Source organism: Apus apus, chromosome 3 (assembly GCF_020740795.1).
Source record: "Apus apus isolate bApuApu2 chromosome 3, bApuApu2.pri.cur, whole genome shotgun sequence".
Lineage (NCBI taxonomy): Eukaryota > Metazoa > Chordata > Aves > Apodiformes > Apodidae > Apus > Apus apus.
In genome coordinates this window covers 64,269,836-64,284,373 of record NC_067284.1, presented here as the reverse complement: position 1 = coordinate 64,284,373, position 14,538 = coordinate 64,269,836, and the positions used below count along the sequence as shown (strand labels likewise).

The 14,538-nt window shown below is 40.7% G+C and overlaps 1 protein-coding gene across 4 annotated transcripts in view; it reads right to left on the bottom strand.

Annotated features, from left to right (window-relative positions):
• Positions 1-10,720, bottom strand: part of RAB3GAP2 (RAB3 GTPase activating non-catalytic protein subunit 2) — a 46,771-nt gene extending 36,051 nt beyond the window's left edge. For 2 of the 4 annotated variants that reach the window (XR_007889007.1, XM_051614505.1), the window contains exons 1-2: positions 10,540-10,720; positions 1,467-1,534 (exon numbers count right to left, since the gene is read on the bottom strand). Coding sequence is in view for 3 of the 4 variants with exons in the window: in XM_051614505.1 (XP_051470465.1) it covers positions 1,467-1,534; positions 10,540-10,648 (177 nt within the window). In the remaining variant the exon portion in view is untranslated. The remainder of the gene's footprint in view (positions 1-1,466; positions 1,535-10,539) is intronic. The other 2 variants (XM_051614503.1, XM_051614504.1) reach the window with 2 other exon arrangements.
• Between the last annotated feature and the right edge of the window lie 3,818 nt (positions 10,721-14,538).

Below are 14,538 nucleotides of genomic sequence, written 5' to 3'. Positions count from 1 at the left end.
TACTTTCAAAAGGTGAAAGACAGAATGATTAAAAATCAGCATTTAAAATAGGATTTCAACATCAGCATCCCTCCAAAATGGCTAATCAGTTCCATAAAAGACAATTAATGGAAGAAAACTGTTTTAAACATCAGTGTCTTCTCAAAACTTGCTATGTTCCAAGAAATAGATACTTGTCCAGGTGACTTGAGTAATTCTTGAGTAATTCCAAGAAAAGATGCATTTTACATCAACTATAATGCAAATTAACCAACAGTTAAAAGATAAAGAAGGAGGTCTTCAGCAAGAAAGGCTCGAATATCATGGCAGAAGACTCTGACATGTTAAAAAGTGAAAAAGAAAACTATTTCAATTTAGCAACACCTGCTGGTTCTACCAAATTACGACATAGGTAGGAAAAATAACATTTGTTCTTCTCATTAAGGAATTTACAAACTTCAAAGCTGTGATCCCACAAAGATGTGGCCTGAGAAATACACTCACTTCATGGCAATTACAAGGAAGCTGAATATCCATCCTATTAAAAAGTTTTTATACTCTTGTTATTCCCTGCCATGAGCATCAGTGAGTTATTCCTGCTCATGCAGGGATATGAGACACCATGCTCATTTCAGTTGTTTCTCACCTCACCCAAAAAATGTGTTTCCCTGCTTAAGTAGTAGGATATCGTCCAACTTCTTGGGCATACTTCCCACATACTGATGAGATTAAGACAGACAGTAAGAGTTTTCTTAGCAAAGTAAGGTCTGGATCCCTCAGTCTACCCTCTTACCTTTCTCTAACAGGGAATTAATCAAGCTATTTTGTTCAGATGATTCATTCAGGTGCAGGGGATTTCTACACAGCTTCCCTAACAATTTATGTGAGTCAGCTGGCAACCAGAACTCTCAACCTTGCCAACAAGTGTAGACTAGCTGTGTTATTCTTAGCTGAACTAGTTGGACAGAGGGATGTTTTTCCTCCTTTAAGGAGCAATGTGCTGCCCTATCCTACATATGTAATTTGATCCCTCTTGTAACACCATCTGTACATCACAGCAAAAAAGGAGTAGTACAGGATCACTAGAAAGATGCTTGTTTCAGGGGTTCATGATTTAAGAGTCATTGATTTATATTAATTCATAGTAGATTATTATGACTTCACTGCCATGCCCGACTCTGACTAGCTATAGGACAAAAATTATATCCCCCACCACAGCAGCACAGAAGAATGTGTGTATACTCTAGTGAGAAAAACACCTACAGAATACAAGAAGATGAGTAATTATCACAATAGGTAACATCCAAGCTGTATTTAGAAATAACCACAGAAGCAAGGGACAAACAAGCAGTCACATTTAAAACACTGGTCAAGATCTTTCTTGTACAGCTCCTAACTATAACGGAGAAAAAAACAACACACAAACAAGCAGACAAGTCTTTTAGAATAGGCAAGTTAGCAATGAAGGCTCAAATATATGAACTTACTGGTTCTTGTAACTCTGCTTCATCCCAGGCTCCCCAACCACCATCTTCCCAGCTTGTTGATTTGCCTGCTTTAAACAAAAAAAGGTTTCTCACATGAATACAGCAGATGCAATGAAAAACACAATCAAAAGGATTGTTGCTGGTTGTTTTCCTTTTCCCACCAATGTATTATAACTTCATTTATGCCAGATTCTAAACAAGTTCTATAGAAGGAACCCTGAAGAGGTAGAAACGGCTGTCCTATGTCTCTGTATTTACTTCTGTCTTTTACACTATAGAACAGTAACAACAGAAGATGTAACTTCAGCACAAACTGGAAATGCGGTAATGACACCAGTGTCAAATTAATTTTGACAGACTGCAGCCAGAACTCGTGGCAAGTAACATCTTACAGTGTCTGGTACAACACACCATTGATCCTCCCACAAGCCTCTCTGCACTTTACTAGAACAAATTATTCCGTCAAATTTGTCTTTTCTCAGTTTCTCCACAGCCATTTCAAAAGAGTCAATACATATTTCTAGTTTTACACAGAAAGATGAAGCAAAGAGTGAGGGCATAAGAGGGGGAAATCCTACATGTCCACTTAACAAGAGCTTCCTTCACCAGGTACTGAGACCTAAAAATCTCACTGCAGAAATTAATCTTTAGCTTTATTTATCTGATTATTACAACTCCAAAGACAGCAAGAGCCCCAAAAGGCAAACAGAAAGTAAGCAGACAGCAGGTTCTCTCCAACCCTTCAGAACTCTATGTTCCCAGCTGTTTTATTAACTGGCACAAGAACACCTGTAACACACCACAAAAACCATACACACAATTTTATGAGAAATAGTATTTCTGTACCTAACTAAGATACCTTCTTTTCCATAATAGTAGGTGTTTTGCTTCAGTTTAAGCCAACTGCAGGATTGTATGTTCATTTTAACAGGGAATGACAGTGCATGGAAATTCATCTGTGACAAGAAAACACCTGAGCCCAGAATAATGCAGCTCCCACCACCACCACCACACCCGAAACAAAAGCTGGAGACGTGGCCTCTGAGGGGAAAATGAGCACAAACACCTTTGCTATTCACCTCTTCACAAGACGACACAGAGGAAAATTAACCAGACACTGATCGGTTTCAATTATGTCATACAGAAACCTTAGAGAAAGCAGAAGCTTACAAAATATTTTAAAAACCTTAGAAAACAGATTCACAGAGACAGGCCTATTACTCAATTGTCTTAGAAAAGTAAATATAATAGTAAAATTAAAAACAGCTGATACTCTTCATTTAAACATACGATTTTACGTCAATGTCCATGCAAAAGATAATTATGCACAGGCATTCAGCACTATAAAGTGTACAATTCTCAAACACCACCATAACTGGGACCCTCATTAAGTCAGGAAGCACCCCTGTAGTTCAGTAGGAAAGCCAAGCAGTGACTTCCATCCAGAAGCAGTAGCAACAAATCTGAAGCAGGAACATTAAAAAGACTTCAAGACATTTCCAAGGATTTCTTTCAAGTTTTTTCATTAACTGATGTCATGGCTACATTTACTTTAACAAGTTTAAAATGCCATGACTCAACTTAGTTTAAAGTTAGTTTTAAGCAAGCAAAATTTGCTAATTTGGAAGATCAAGCAGTATCACTAAAAAGGTTTCTATCACAAACACTACAGTTTTACTTGGTTTAAAAACTCAGGTTCCTTTGCCACCAAACACAGCAAGGCAGAATCCAGCACAAGAAAACAGAAATCTGTATTCTGTCTGTTCAGGCAGATTTTTTAGCTTTTGTATGGCTAATGAAGACTAAAACCTTTTAAAAATTATACCTTCAGGTAGATACTTTCCATCAATGCTGATAAGAAGGTATTTCACAAGACTGCAGAAGACAAAACACCCACTACGTGAATAACCCTTGTTAAAAGGTCTGTACCATCGACAAAATGGGTGACTCAGTTTTACTGCATCATTTTCATCACCAATACAGCTCTGACTGCACTATTACTTCAGGCATAACTACACAAGCAACAAATTTCCAAGGGCCACTGTCTCATCTACTGTTGGAGGTTGAGAATTTTCCAGCATACAAATATGTAAAGGAGTATAAACTTTTAATACAAACTGCAAGAATAAAGTAGTAACTAACCTCAATGTTTAGCCTAAGATAGATAATAAAATTCTACTTCTGATTGCATTTTATTATCTCAAAAGGCAACAAAATCTCCTTCCTCTGAAATTAGAGGAGGAAAGAAATCTGTCAGTGTGCCAGTCCAGAGACATATACAAGAAAACTTCCCCTACAGCACAGAGCAGACCAACTTTTCCAAGAAATCTCAGCCACTTCAATTCTGAGACTGAACACTCAACATAAATAAACTTCAACTCTGATGATTCTTGCTGCCTCTTTGCAAATAGCTCCATTTTCATGCTTTCTGCATCTTCCTTGGGTATAGCTAGATCAACCAAAAAAAATGGAAAAAATGAGGTAATCCTGAGGCACTATTCCACTGATGAAGCTGCAGTGACCTGCCCTCTAAAGCCAGCATCTTCTCCAGTTTACAAGGGTTTACAAGCTTGATCCTTCATATCCAGCCCCCACAAAAGACTGATCCTGCATGAACTACTCATGTATTTCTACTCATTTATTTCAAAGAAATACATTAAATTAAAAATCAAATTGTTTCTGTATCCATTTCATTCAGATGTTCAGTTATGGCATTTGACTTCCCAGTAGCTGTTATGCATGACGAAGCACTGCTGATTGGAGGTGGTTAATGAATTCAATATTTTGCTTTGAACGCACATGGAGCTTCTGCTTTACCTCATAGACTGTCTATCGCAAACCACAAGTTTTCTCACTTTTACTCTTCTGATTGTCTTCCCCATCTCACTGTGGGGGAGGGGAAGTGAGCAAGCAGCTGTGTGGTGTTACCCATCTACCAGGGCTGTTACACCATGACACTCAATTGCATGTGTGTAGCTCATCGGGTTTATGATCTTCCAGCTTATTTCCCGTCCATGCTTCAATAATTTATAAAATTAATACGTATTTGCACCAAAAAATTGTTGCTTAAGTGCAAGAGTTTCAGATATTTTTTTTCTATGTATATTTACTGTAATTCTGATACCACTGAATTGCATAATTAGCAAAGAAACAGAAGCAGCTTCTTTCCCCTTCAGGCCAAAGAATTTTGGAAGTAGTTTAGAATCTTCCTGCTATTCAGTAATCATAGGTCATGTGTTTCCAAAGCTTCTCTGTCATAGAGACTGACAAATATATTAGGTTGTTTTGCCAGCATTACTAGGAAGACCCTTGTGAAACAAGTATTGCATTTGTTTTCTCTTATCACTTCAGACATCCGTAAGAGCGAAAAAAAAAAAAAAAGACAAACTAAGTTAGCTCTCTAATCTGAAAAAGAACCACTTGAGCATTATCTCTTATTTTAAATATTAACAACTGCTTTCAACAGAATAAAAGATGACTAAGTTTAAAACAATCCAGATACTATAGAGATTGAAGGATTGAAGAATTAAAGTAATGTTGCAGGTTTCCATAGCTTATAGTTGTAACTTAACTCTAAAAACAATTTCAGGTATCACAAAGGAAGGGGAGGGGGAAAGCTTTGTGACACTAGCATAGGACACAAATGAAACACATGACATTCAAATCAGCTGTCTTTCAGGTGCCAATGACAGTTCAAGCTATAGCAAGAAAGAAATAAGGAAGTCTATCCAGTAAGGGAGGTGCTAAAGCAGCATGAAACTCAGAAGACAACTATGCACCAGTCTGTCATGTGTTTAGAGCATGTCTTTTAGTCTTCCCCACATCTCAGAATGTATTAACAATCACAGTTGCAACACAATTCAGGTGGTTATTTTTATGATATTTTACATGAAAACTGAAAGAAAGGAAACTTAAATGTATATAATGCAATCTGGAGGGGGAGGGTCTGAGTAAGAGGCAATACAAAAGAACTTGGCAGAAGACTCTTCAAAAGGAATATACCAAATTCAGCAAAAGAGATACAGAAACAGTTAAGAACAACCCTCTTACTAAATGTAATTTAGGATTTGATTCTGTAATGTATTTTTTTCCCTGTAACCTTGTTTGCACCTCTGAAATAAAAAGCTTGGCCTTCTGTATTTCTGAATTAAATTAGTTGATCCAGATAAAGTAAAGCATGCAAGCACAACTCCAAAGATGCTTAGTGGAACTGGGCTCAAGAGTACTCCTCAGAACGCTGTCAGTGTAACAGGGCTGGATTTTGGAGAAGGGCTCTTTTGTTAGACTTGAGCCATCATCCTTACTGTAAAAAGAAGCAATAGGAAAAGCTCATAGCTCTGAGCAAGCCCTCAAATGAGGGAGCCGATTTTTTTCTTCCCTTGAATAAGCAGCAGCATCTCAAAGCAGTGTTCTGTGCCACACAGTGCTGAGGCGGTCAGCTCATGATCACAGACGCAGGTATCATTGCTTGGGCACTCCCAAGGGGTTTGGGTTTTTTTCATATTAACTTAACTTAGGTAATGGGATATAAACATATTTGAGAACTAAAAATATCTGCACACCAGGAAAGTACTAACTTTTTAAATTTCAGCTTAACACCCCCAAAATTTAGCTAGCAGTGGTCCTACCTGGCTATGTCACTGAATTGTTGTCATCAAGCCTACCAAATATTTTAAAACACACAGTTCAAGCTAAGTCTACTGGAAGAACAGACGCACATCACCTGAAATACACTGGAGTTAAATCTGTTGAATTATAAAGATTATAAAAATGTTGTGTCTTTATTGCTCAATTTTCTGCTCTTTACAGTTAAACATCTACTAATTTCTTAATGCTAAAATTGTTATGCCTGTGAAGCTTTATCACATTTTACCCGAGATGGATTTTTTTCAGTCATGTGTATCCCTTATTAGAGACAATTGTACAATGAGTTAACTATTGTATAATGAGTTAACTATTGGAGCTGTTTTCTGATCTAGCCAACAAGCATCCCAAACCATCTTCAACACAGCAAGCTGTCAAATTAAATGTAATGCAAGTACTTTCTATTACCAGTTACTTCATGTTTGAAACAGCAGTTTCCAAAGCCACTTATACAGTACTAAACTCAGGCTCCACTGAGTCTGTTTCATTATTAGCATTAACTTTTCCCAAGATTAAGTTCTCACGCTTTATTAGCTCTGTTCATTAAAATACAGAAAAGCATTGAAATCCTTTTTATTCCTAGAGAATAAAGGACTGGCAATTCCATTTGAAGCATCTTTAACCAGTTTACTCCATAGTACCATTTTTATTTCATTAAGCCATGTGAAGCAAGATCCTCTCCACTTTTATTCTAATATGCATAATTAAAAAGGAGATATATATTTGTACCACCACAGATCAGTGGTCACGTCAACGGCCTATGAACATTTCTTAAGTTATTTCAGAATTGTATTATTAGCAATCTTAACACACAAATTTGTAATGCAAACAAGGAGAACAACACAAACTCTGCCTTCCAGTGTTTCCTGACCTGGGAGGAAACGGGGATCTGCAAAACTGACACTACATGAGGTAAAAAGGAGAATGACACCATCTTTTCCTCCCCATTTTACCAAACAAGTAGATCCTTTGCACGAACTAGACAAACTGTTGGGCTACAGAAAAAGATGGAAGTGAAATTGTAGTTGATCGGACGCTTTCCGTCATCTTTTTCTAATGTTGAATGTGTTCAAATGTTTACCTATACAAAGGCAGGGAAAAAAAAATATCAAGTTTCCTTACAATAAAAACACAGGGGTTTAAAATCAGCTACCTACATCTGGATTTTTAATATATGAGCCTTTATATTTTAAATTTGAAATTGACAACCTAGATTAACTTGTAATGAAATATGTCACTATGTCAAATACAACTAGGTGAGAGGGTGCAGCTTTTTTACTCATACTGAAGGCATTTAACTTTTATTAAAAACACAGTATCATATAGTGATTCAGAAATGTATACTGCTTGCATTTTCAGAAGTAAGCAAATTACTTTAGTTCAAAATGTAGCTACAAAAATGCTTTTACATTAACCACCCTAGATGGTAGTGAGGCCAACAGATTCACAGAAAATATTTATATTAGAATGAAAAAAATCACCAAAGCTAAAACAGCCAAAAATACTAAGAAAGCTAAAAAAGAGAAGACCTACAGCTTCTAACAAAAAGCCCCAAACCTACGTATTGAAGAATTTTAAGAGACCTTTAAGAAATATTTGTTATAAAAAAAAAATCTGACAGGAGCTTTTGAAAATTTTACTAAGCATGCAAAACATGAAGTTATGACTAACTAAAAAGAAGTAATCAATTTGTTAGCTAAAGTACAGGGTCATAAAATGGTTTGGGTGTGAAGGGATCTCAAAGACCACCTAGTTCCAAGCACCCTAAATGGGGAGGGACACCTCCCACTAGACCAGGTTGCTCAGAGGCCCATCCAACCTGGGCTCGAACACTTTGAGGGAGGAGGCACCCACAACCTCCCTGGGCAACCTATCCCAGTGTCTCAGCAATGCAACAGTTTTTTTTACTAAAGCATTCCTTACTGAAAAAGCCATGTATTTGTATCTTTAGAATCACAGTTGGAAGGGAGCCATCAGGATCACGGAGATCATCTTGCTTAGTTAAAAATATTTGCCCTAGCCCTTTGTGCCATAACAGGCAATACGCAACGTAACTATTCAGTTGACTACGCCACAAAGTAGCATCAAGGTAGACTTGGAGAAGAAACAAGTGATCGAGGAAGAGAATCTCTGGCTTCACCCAGCCTTTTTTTTTTTTTTCTAATTTAGGATTCCCCCACAACTTATTTCTAACTGCAGGCATCTCTGCAAATTATAAGTGTTTTTCCCTGTCACAAATTAATGCATGAAGGATTTCTGCTTAAAAATTACTAGTTTATAGTCTGCAAAAGTAATTTTGTGAACGCTCACTTGTTACATTCCCGCTCATTTATCCTGAACCATGAAAGGAGCTATGATAGCAAAGAATCACTGGCACAAATCCAAAGGATTTCAAAAAGTGTGAATGAGCAATATTTGGAAAAATACTCAATTCTGACACTCCGCCTTGGTGACAAGATGAGCAAATATAAAAATAATCCAAATACAGTCAACTCATTAAAATGGAAGAATAGCACATTTTAGAATTTGCATCATCTTTGCTTCCATCATTTTTGTATTTTACAACATACCAAACGTCTTCTCTCTTTACAGCTACCATCTGATGAATCCATTCCAACAGAAGCATCCAAAAGTTATTGTACACAAACTTCTCTTGAGTGTACCACCAAATCCCAGAAAAATATTTTAATCCCTTTCAGCACACACTTTTAGAAACACAAACACATTATGATTTTTCGCTTTTATCTTCAGTATTCGAGAGGCACTAACAGGACCCTAATGGTTCCAGAATTCCTCCTTTACATATGGATGACAGCAGAAAAAAAGCCATATAGAAACTGTATACGTTTTTCAGTGTACTATTAAGAGTCAAAAAACAAGCACAAGTAGCAGCACATTAATACCTAAAAAATTGTTTGGACAATGAAGACTGGCTGTATAAAATTCTCCCAGAACTATTTTCATCCAAGTTAATTTCAAAAAAAAGTAAATAAATCCAATCTTGAACACAAAAAGAAAGCAATAATAAAACAGAACTATGCAAATAGAATTATTAGTGGTAAAACATACTAGCTGAAGATATAGTGTACTTAAAAAACCTTTTTCACAATTGTTGTGCCATCTTTTTACCAGGACCTGTAGTGACAGGACAAGGGCCAACAGTATTAAACTAAAAGAGGGCAGATTTAGATTGGATATAAGGAAGAAATTTTTCACAATGAAGGTGGTGAGTCACTGCAAAAAATTGCCCAGCAGAGTTAGGGATGTCTCATCACTGCAGGTGTTCAAGGTCAGGTTGGATGGGGCTTTGAGCAACCTAATCTAGGGAAAAATGTCCCTCTGCCCATGGCAGGGGGGGTTAGAACTAAATGATCTTTAAAGGTCCCTTCCAACACAAACTATCGTATGAACTCCCCCCCTTTTCATTCCCCACTAGACCTTTTAAATTTTTTTAAACAAACACCTTGCTGCTTTCTTTCATAGCTCTGTTCACAGTTGAGAGGACTTTAAAAGCATCCTCATAATCATAGAATGGTTTGGGTCCCTGTCCTCATTAACCTCTTTAAACACTTTTCTTCCATGCTGTTGCCAGAAAACCAAAACATCAGCCAAATACAGTTAACACAGTAGGGCACTAACATCATACAGGGCAGGGATTCGTTCCCCTCTGCTGTCTATTCTGGGCCTGGATCTGCTGGTGGCTCTTCCCTGCTGAGAATACAGCTCTTGTTTCAGACAGCTCAGCTTGCTCATACCACAGAGACCCGGTCCGCAGCATCACAATGTAGCTGCTGTAAGATTTATCGCCTTTTAATTTAAGCTGCCAAACTAAACCTTTAGCACGCTTTAAGCCCATTCTGCATTATCCGGCAACCCTGCACGCATCACGTTTGTTAACTTTACTACAACACCTTCAGACAACCGCACTCTCTTCGCAAGAGAAACACAAACTTTTATTTCGAAGCCTGTGGCACGCAGGGCCTTTGACCAAAGACCTTCACCTACACATTACAGCACGCGGACCGACGAGAGCGGCTGGACACCCGAAACCTCGGGGCAGCAGGAACGTAAGAACGTGAAGGTGAAGACGTAGCACCTGGAGCAGGACACCCACCCTTCAGAGCCCTTTGTCCCAGCAACCACGCCGAGCACTCGGCTGCCCGCAGCTGTCACCGGCACGGCCTGGGCGGGAGAGCGGGGACGGGCGACCCAGACCGAGCCCAGCCGCCGGCCCCGGCCCCGCCACAAGGCAACAGCAGCTGTGTCCCCCCGGCAGGGTGCACGGCCCGGCGGGGAGGCCGAGCCTCCCGCCGTGCGAAGCTCCGAGGGAGCCGCGGAAACCCGCTGCTGCTGCTGCTGCTGCTGCTGCTGCTGCCGCCGCCGGGCCGGGCCCCCGGCCGCACGGCGCGGCGGGACGCGGCCGACTCACCGCTCTCCTTGCCGGCCGCGGCGCTGCCCGGGCGGCGGTGCGGGCAGAGGAAGTCGCGGGCCGCCTGCAGGTCCTGGAAGCGGCCGAAGGGAACCAGGGCGCACGACATGACGATGATGAGGCCGAGGACGATGATGATGATGATGATGATGGCGGCGCCGCCGCCGCTGCTGCTGCTGCTGCTGCCCAACCCGGAAGCGCTCGCCGCTTTCCGCACGCGCGGCGCCGCGCGGCCCGGCGGAAGGGCGCAGGCGCGGCGGGGGTCGCGTGCTCCCGGCAGCGGCGGGCGGTGGCCCCGGGGGCGGGGCCGGGGGGCGGGTCCCCCTGCGGGGCGGGGCCGGGGGGCGGGGCCGGGGTCCCCCCTGCGGAGCGGCCGCGGCCCGGCGGAGAGCGCCGCTCGCAGGAGGCGGGGCCCGGCCCGGGCTGCCGCTGCTTCCCCGCCGCGCTTCCCGAGGGAAGTGGCCGCCCGCCTGCCCTGGTTTTTACCCCCGGCCTTGGAGCCGGCTGGTGCCGCTGGGCGGGCCGTGCCCCGCCCCGGAGCCCCGCGGCTGCCGCCCAGGCTGCCGTGTGCCTGGTGCTGCTCGCGGCCCCGGGCTTGGCCAGCCCGGGAGGGAAAACAGCCGCCGGGTCCTGCGTGGCATTTTCAGGGCCCGCTCGTGATGCGGGCAGCGGCAGTGGCTGGCCTGCGGGAACGGCAGCGATGGCAGTGGCTGTGTGCTTGGCAGGGAAGAGGAGGCAGCTTCCCAGCCCACCTGGGTCCCAAGGAAGGTGCTCCTGACGTGCTGATGCAGTTTTGTCATCCAGGCTCCGCGGTGGAGCAGCACGGCCCTGAACGCCCGCGTTACTGCGATGAAGAGGGAAGCCCAGCAGCGCTCGGGCAGGGCAGGGCTGCTCGCAGGCTCCGTTGCTCTTGCAGATGCGAAGCTTCAGTTCGGGTTTCGTCTCAAGCAAGTGCTGTCCCGTCTCCGCACTGGCGCGTCGCGGTGGCAGCAGTGAGGGTGAGGAATGACAGCAGGGTGATGTTGATCGGTGATCCGCAGGCTCAAAGGTCTCACCCCAGGGCAAGGAGGAAAAAAAAAAAAATATCATGTTTGAGAAAAACGCCAGGAGATGTTGTCTGTGCCCCAAGAGAAATCCCTGTCCGCAGGCCCTTACAATTGTTTTTTAATGGATCTCACTTTACCAGCCTTTTTTTTTAAGTATAAAATCTTGTTGCTTGTTTTCATGCATGTTTTTTAGTTGGTACATAACAATGCATATATGACAGTAGTAGTTAAAGAGATAAGTGATTGAGCAAGTAGTCAAACTAAGTCTGAAAGTTTGGCTCGTTGTGTAGGACTTCTGCGTGGTCTCTGAAGACCACCTAAGACTGAACACGTTTGTTTGGTTTTTTTTACTAGGAGAAGTTTAATTCCAGACTGGAATCCATTCAGACTTTCCTGAAGGCGCAGACTGTTAGCAGGCTATAAACTCTAGAAAATCTCTTGATTTTCAAAGAAACTGGCTGCAACTTAATCCTGACAACTTTTTATGTCTTCAGCTGTTACAATTTGTTGCAGTAATTAGGACCCAATAGCAGTTTTTTCCCTTAGCAACAGCAGAAACATATTGGTTTTACATTTAAAATATGTGGTTCCTTAAGCAATACACAGGTTAGACTTGAATTTAAGTAGATGAATAATCCCCTGCCCATTCAATACAGAGCTGTTGAATCCTGTTTTTCTGAACAGGTATAAAGCTACATGCTGTGTAACCAATGGGAAGGAGGGGCTTTGAAATAAGGTCACAGAGTGGGAAGGGTTGAAAGCAACTGGGATGGAGGAATGGCTAATGACTTTGAAGACACTCTAATTAAACATGTAAAGCCTGTGGGGAAAAATATATAATGCCACTTTAGATGTGCAACATGAAAAGTCACTAGTAATGTCAAGTGATTACATAAAGAGTATGCAAAAAATGAACAACCTGGTTTGTCATTCTTTAGTGATGCGTTCATCACGTTATGAAAACATCCTTATTTAGAGACTAGTGAGCAGTGTAAGACATTGTCATATCTCTGCCTGGTTTGCTATATACAAAAAAGTCTAGTTACAAAGCTGCCAAGATACTAATTAATGCATAAAATAAGGCAATTAATAATTCAGCAAATAATATTTCAGGCTAGGGTTGAGCCCTTTTTAACTCATGTTATCACTTTGGCTGCTGAATTACCTTTTTCAATAGTTACTAATTTTAAAACGCTAATTATAGTTATATGGGAGACTACTAAAAAAACCCACCACTTTGAAAAATCTGCGTCATAAATACAAATCAGAGTTCTTGAAGTCATTAATGCTTAATATCCAAAATTAACAATACGGTTACAGTAACAACAATGCTTTACATTTACAGAGGTCTTGTCATTTGGAGACCATATTGGAGTTTACAAAAATGTATAATTACAAGTTTCAGGGATTTTCACTGGGGGAAAGGAAGGTAATGAAACACTAAGTGATTTGCTCAGGTCTGTGAAGTGCTGTGAATATAAAACTCTGCTTTCTTCATCATCAGAAATGATCCCCACCTGTCATTTGTTCATGATAGTTAACAGAAATGAATGTGATTATACTGTCATGTGCAGAATCCTGCATTTGGTCTTCAATAATAAATGAACACAAAACCAGCAATTTAGTAATAGTTACAGCAGACATGTCTATACCATAATGTCAGCTTGATACAAAAAATCCCCTTATCAAATAAATGCGTAAGTGGCTTCCAAGTAATACAGTTAGCTCACATGGGGAGGGAGCAAGAATTAATCAAGGTTTAATAAAAAGCAGAGACCAGCAGAGAGAACAGAGAATCTCAGAAAAATGTTTGTTTGTCCCGAGCCTTTTCCTGCTGCTTAATCACAGAACTGCATCCTGAGATGCCTGAGTAAGTGTTGTCTGTCTCACATATGCCAAGTAGCTGCGATTTCCAAAGCTTCAATGTAACTTACTGGGTTTTTTTACCTCTGAACATAAATTTGCATACTTATAAATGTATACAATTTTCTAAATACAGACTTATATAAATATATTATTAACATATATTAAAATATAAATATAAAAAAGAGCTGAATGTCAAAAAATTATATCTATAACAGACCTTTCTGTCTCTCCAGTGGACAAGGGATTGAATTCTTTGTTCCAAGCTCCCATGTGAACTGGGACAGGGCTAGAAGCGTGAAGAGTCAATACTGCTGTTACAGATGGTTTATGAAATTTAGTAAAGGTTGTATTTGAAGAACAGAGGATGGAAAGATGTACTTAATATTTCTCTTTTCCTATAAATTACATTTCTTGCATATAGAAAAATATATGTTAAGCCTGAGTTTGTGGAAGGAAAACAACACACTGAAGAAATTACTTCATTTTTTTTCAGATCAGATGTTCTGACTCAGAGGATAGGAGTGAATACAGAGCCAGACAGCACATCTCTTCTGACCATTCTGAGTTGCGTTAAGTCTGGATTTAAGCAATCTTTTTTCCTCTCTGTATACTAAGACAGGCCACTGTAGGAAGCTACATGTGAAATTTATCTACAACAGCCTGCAAAGCTTAACAAAATTTTGGCAGTGCCTTGCTCCAAATTCGTCCTTTGCAACTTGAGGTAACATAGAAGGCATAAAGACTAGTGTCTTGACTTGGCTGCTCTTTAGATTTTATTCACAAATCTTTCTGGAGAGATGTGTTTACTATCCTAGCCTTCAATTAAAATTATGTTTTCACTCAAACCCAAGATAACCTGAATCCTAAATTAATAATGCATATTTTTATTTTTGAAGTCATAAGATTTTTAAGGTGGTTTGGATTGTTTTTCATCATTGAATGTTTGTGATTAATGCTGCCCGCTCGGAGTCTTATCTTTTGCATTTCTTGACTTTTACCCAAAGGTGTGGATTAAACACTGTTTTAACAGAGAGCCAATGTATATTCCCCACATATGAAGGCCTATGGAGGATGATGAAAACCCCCA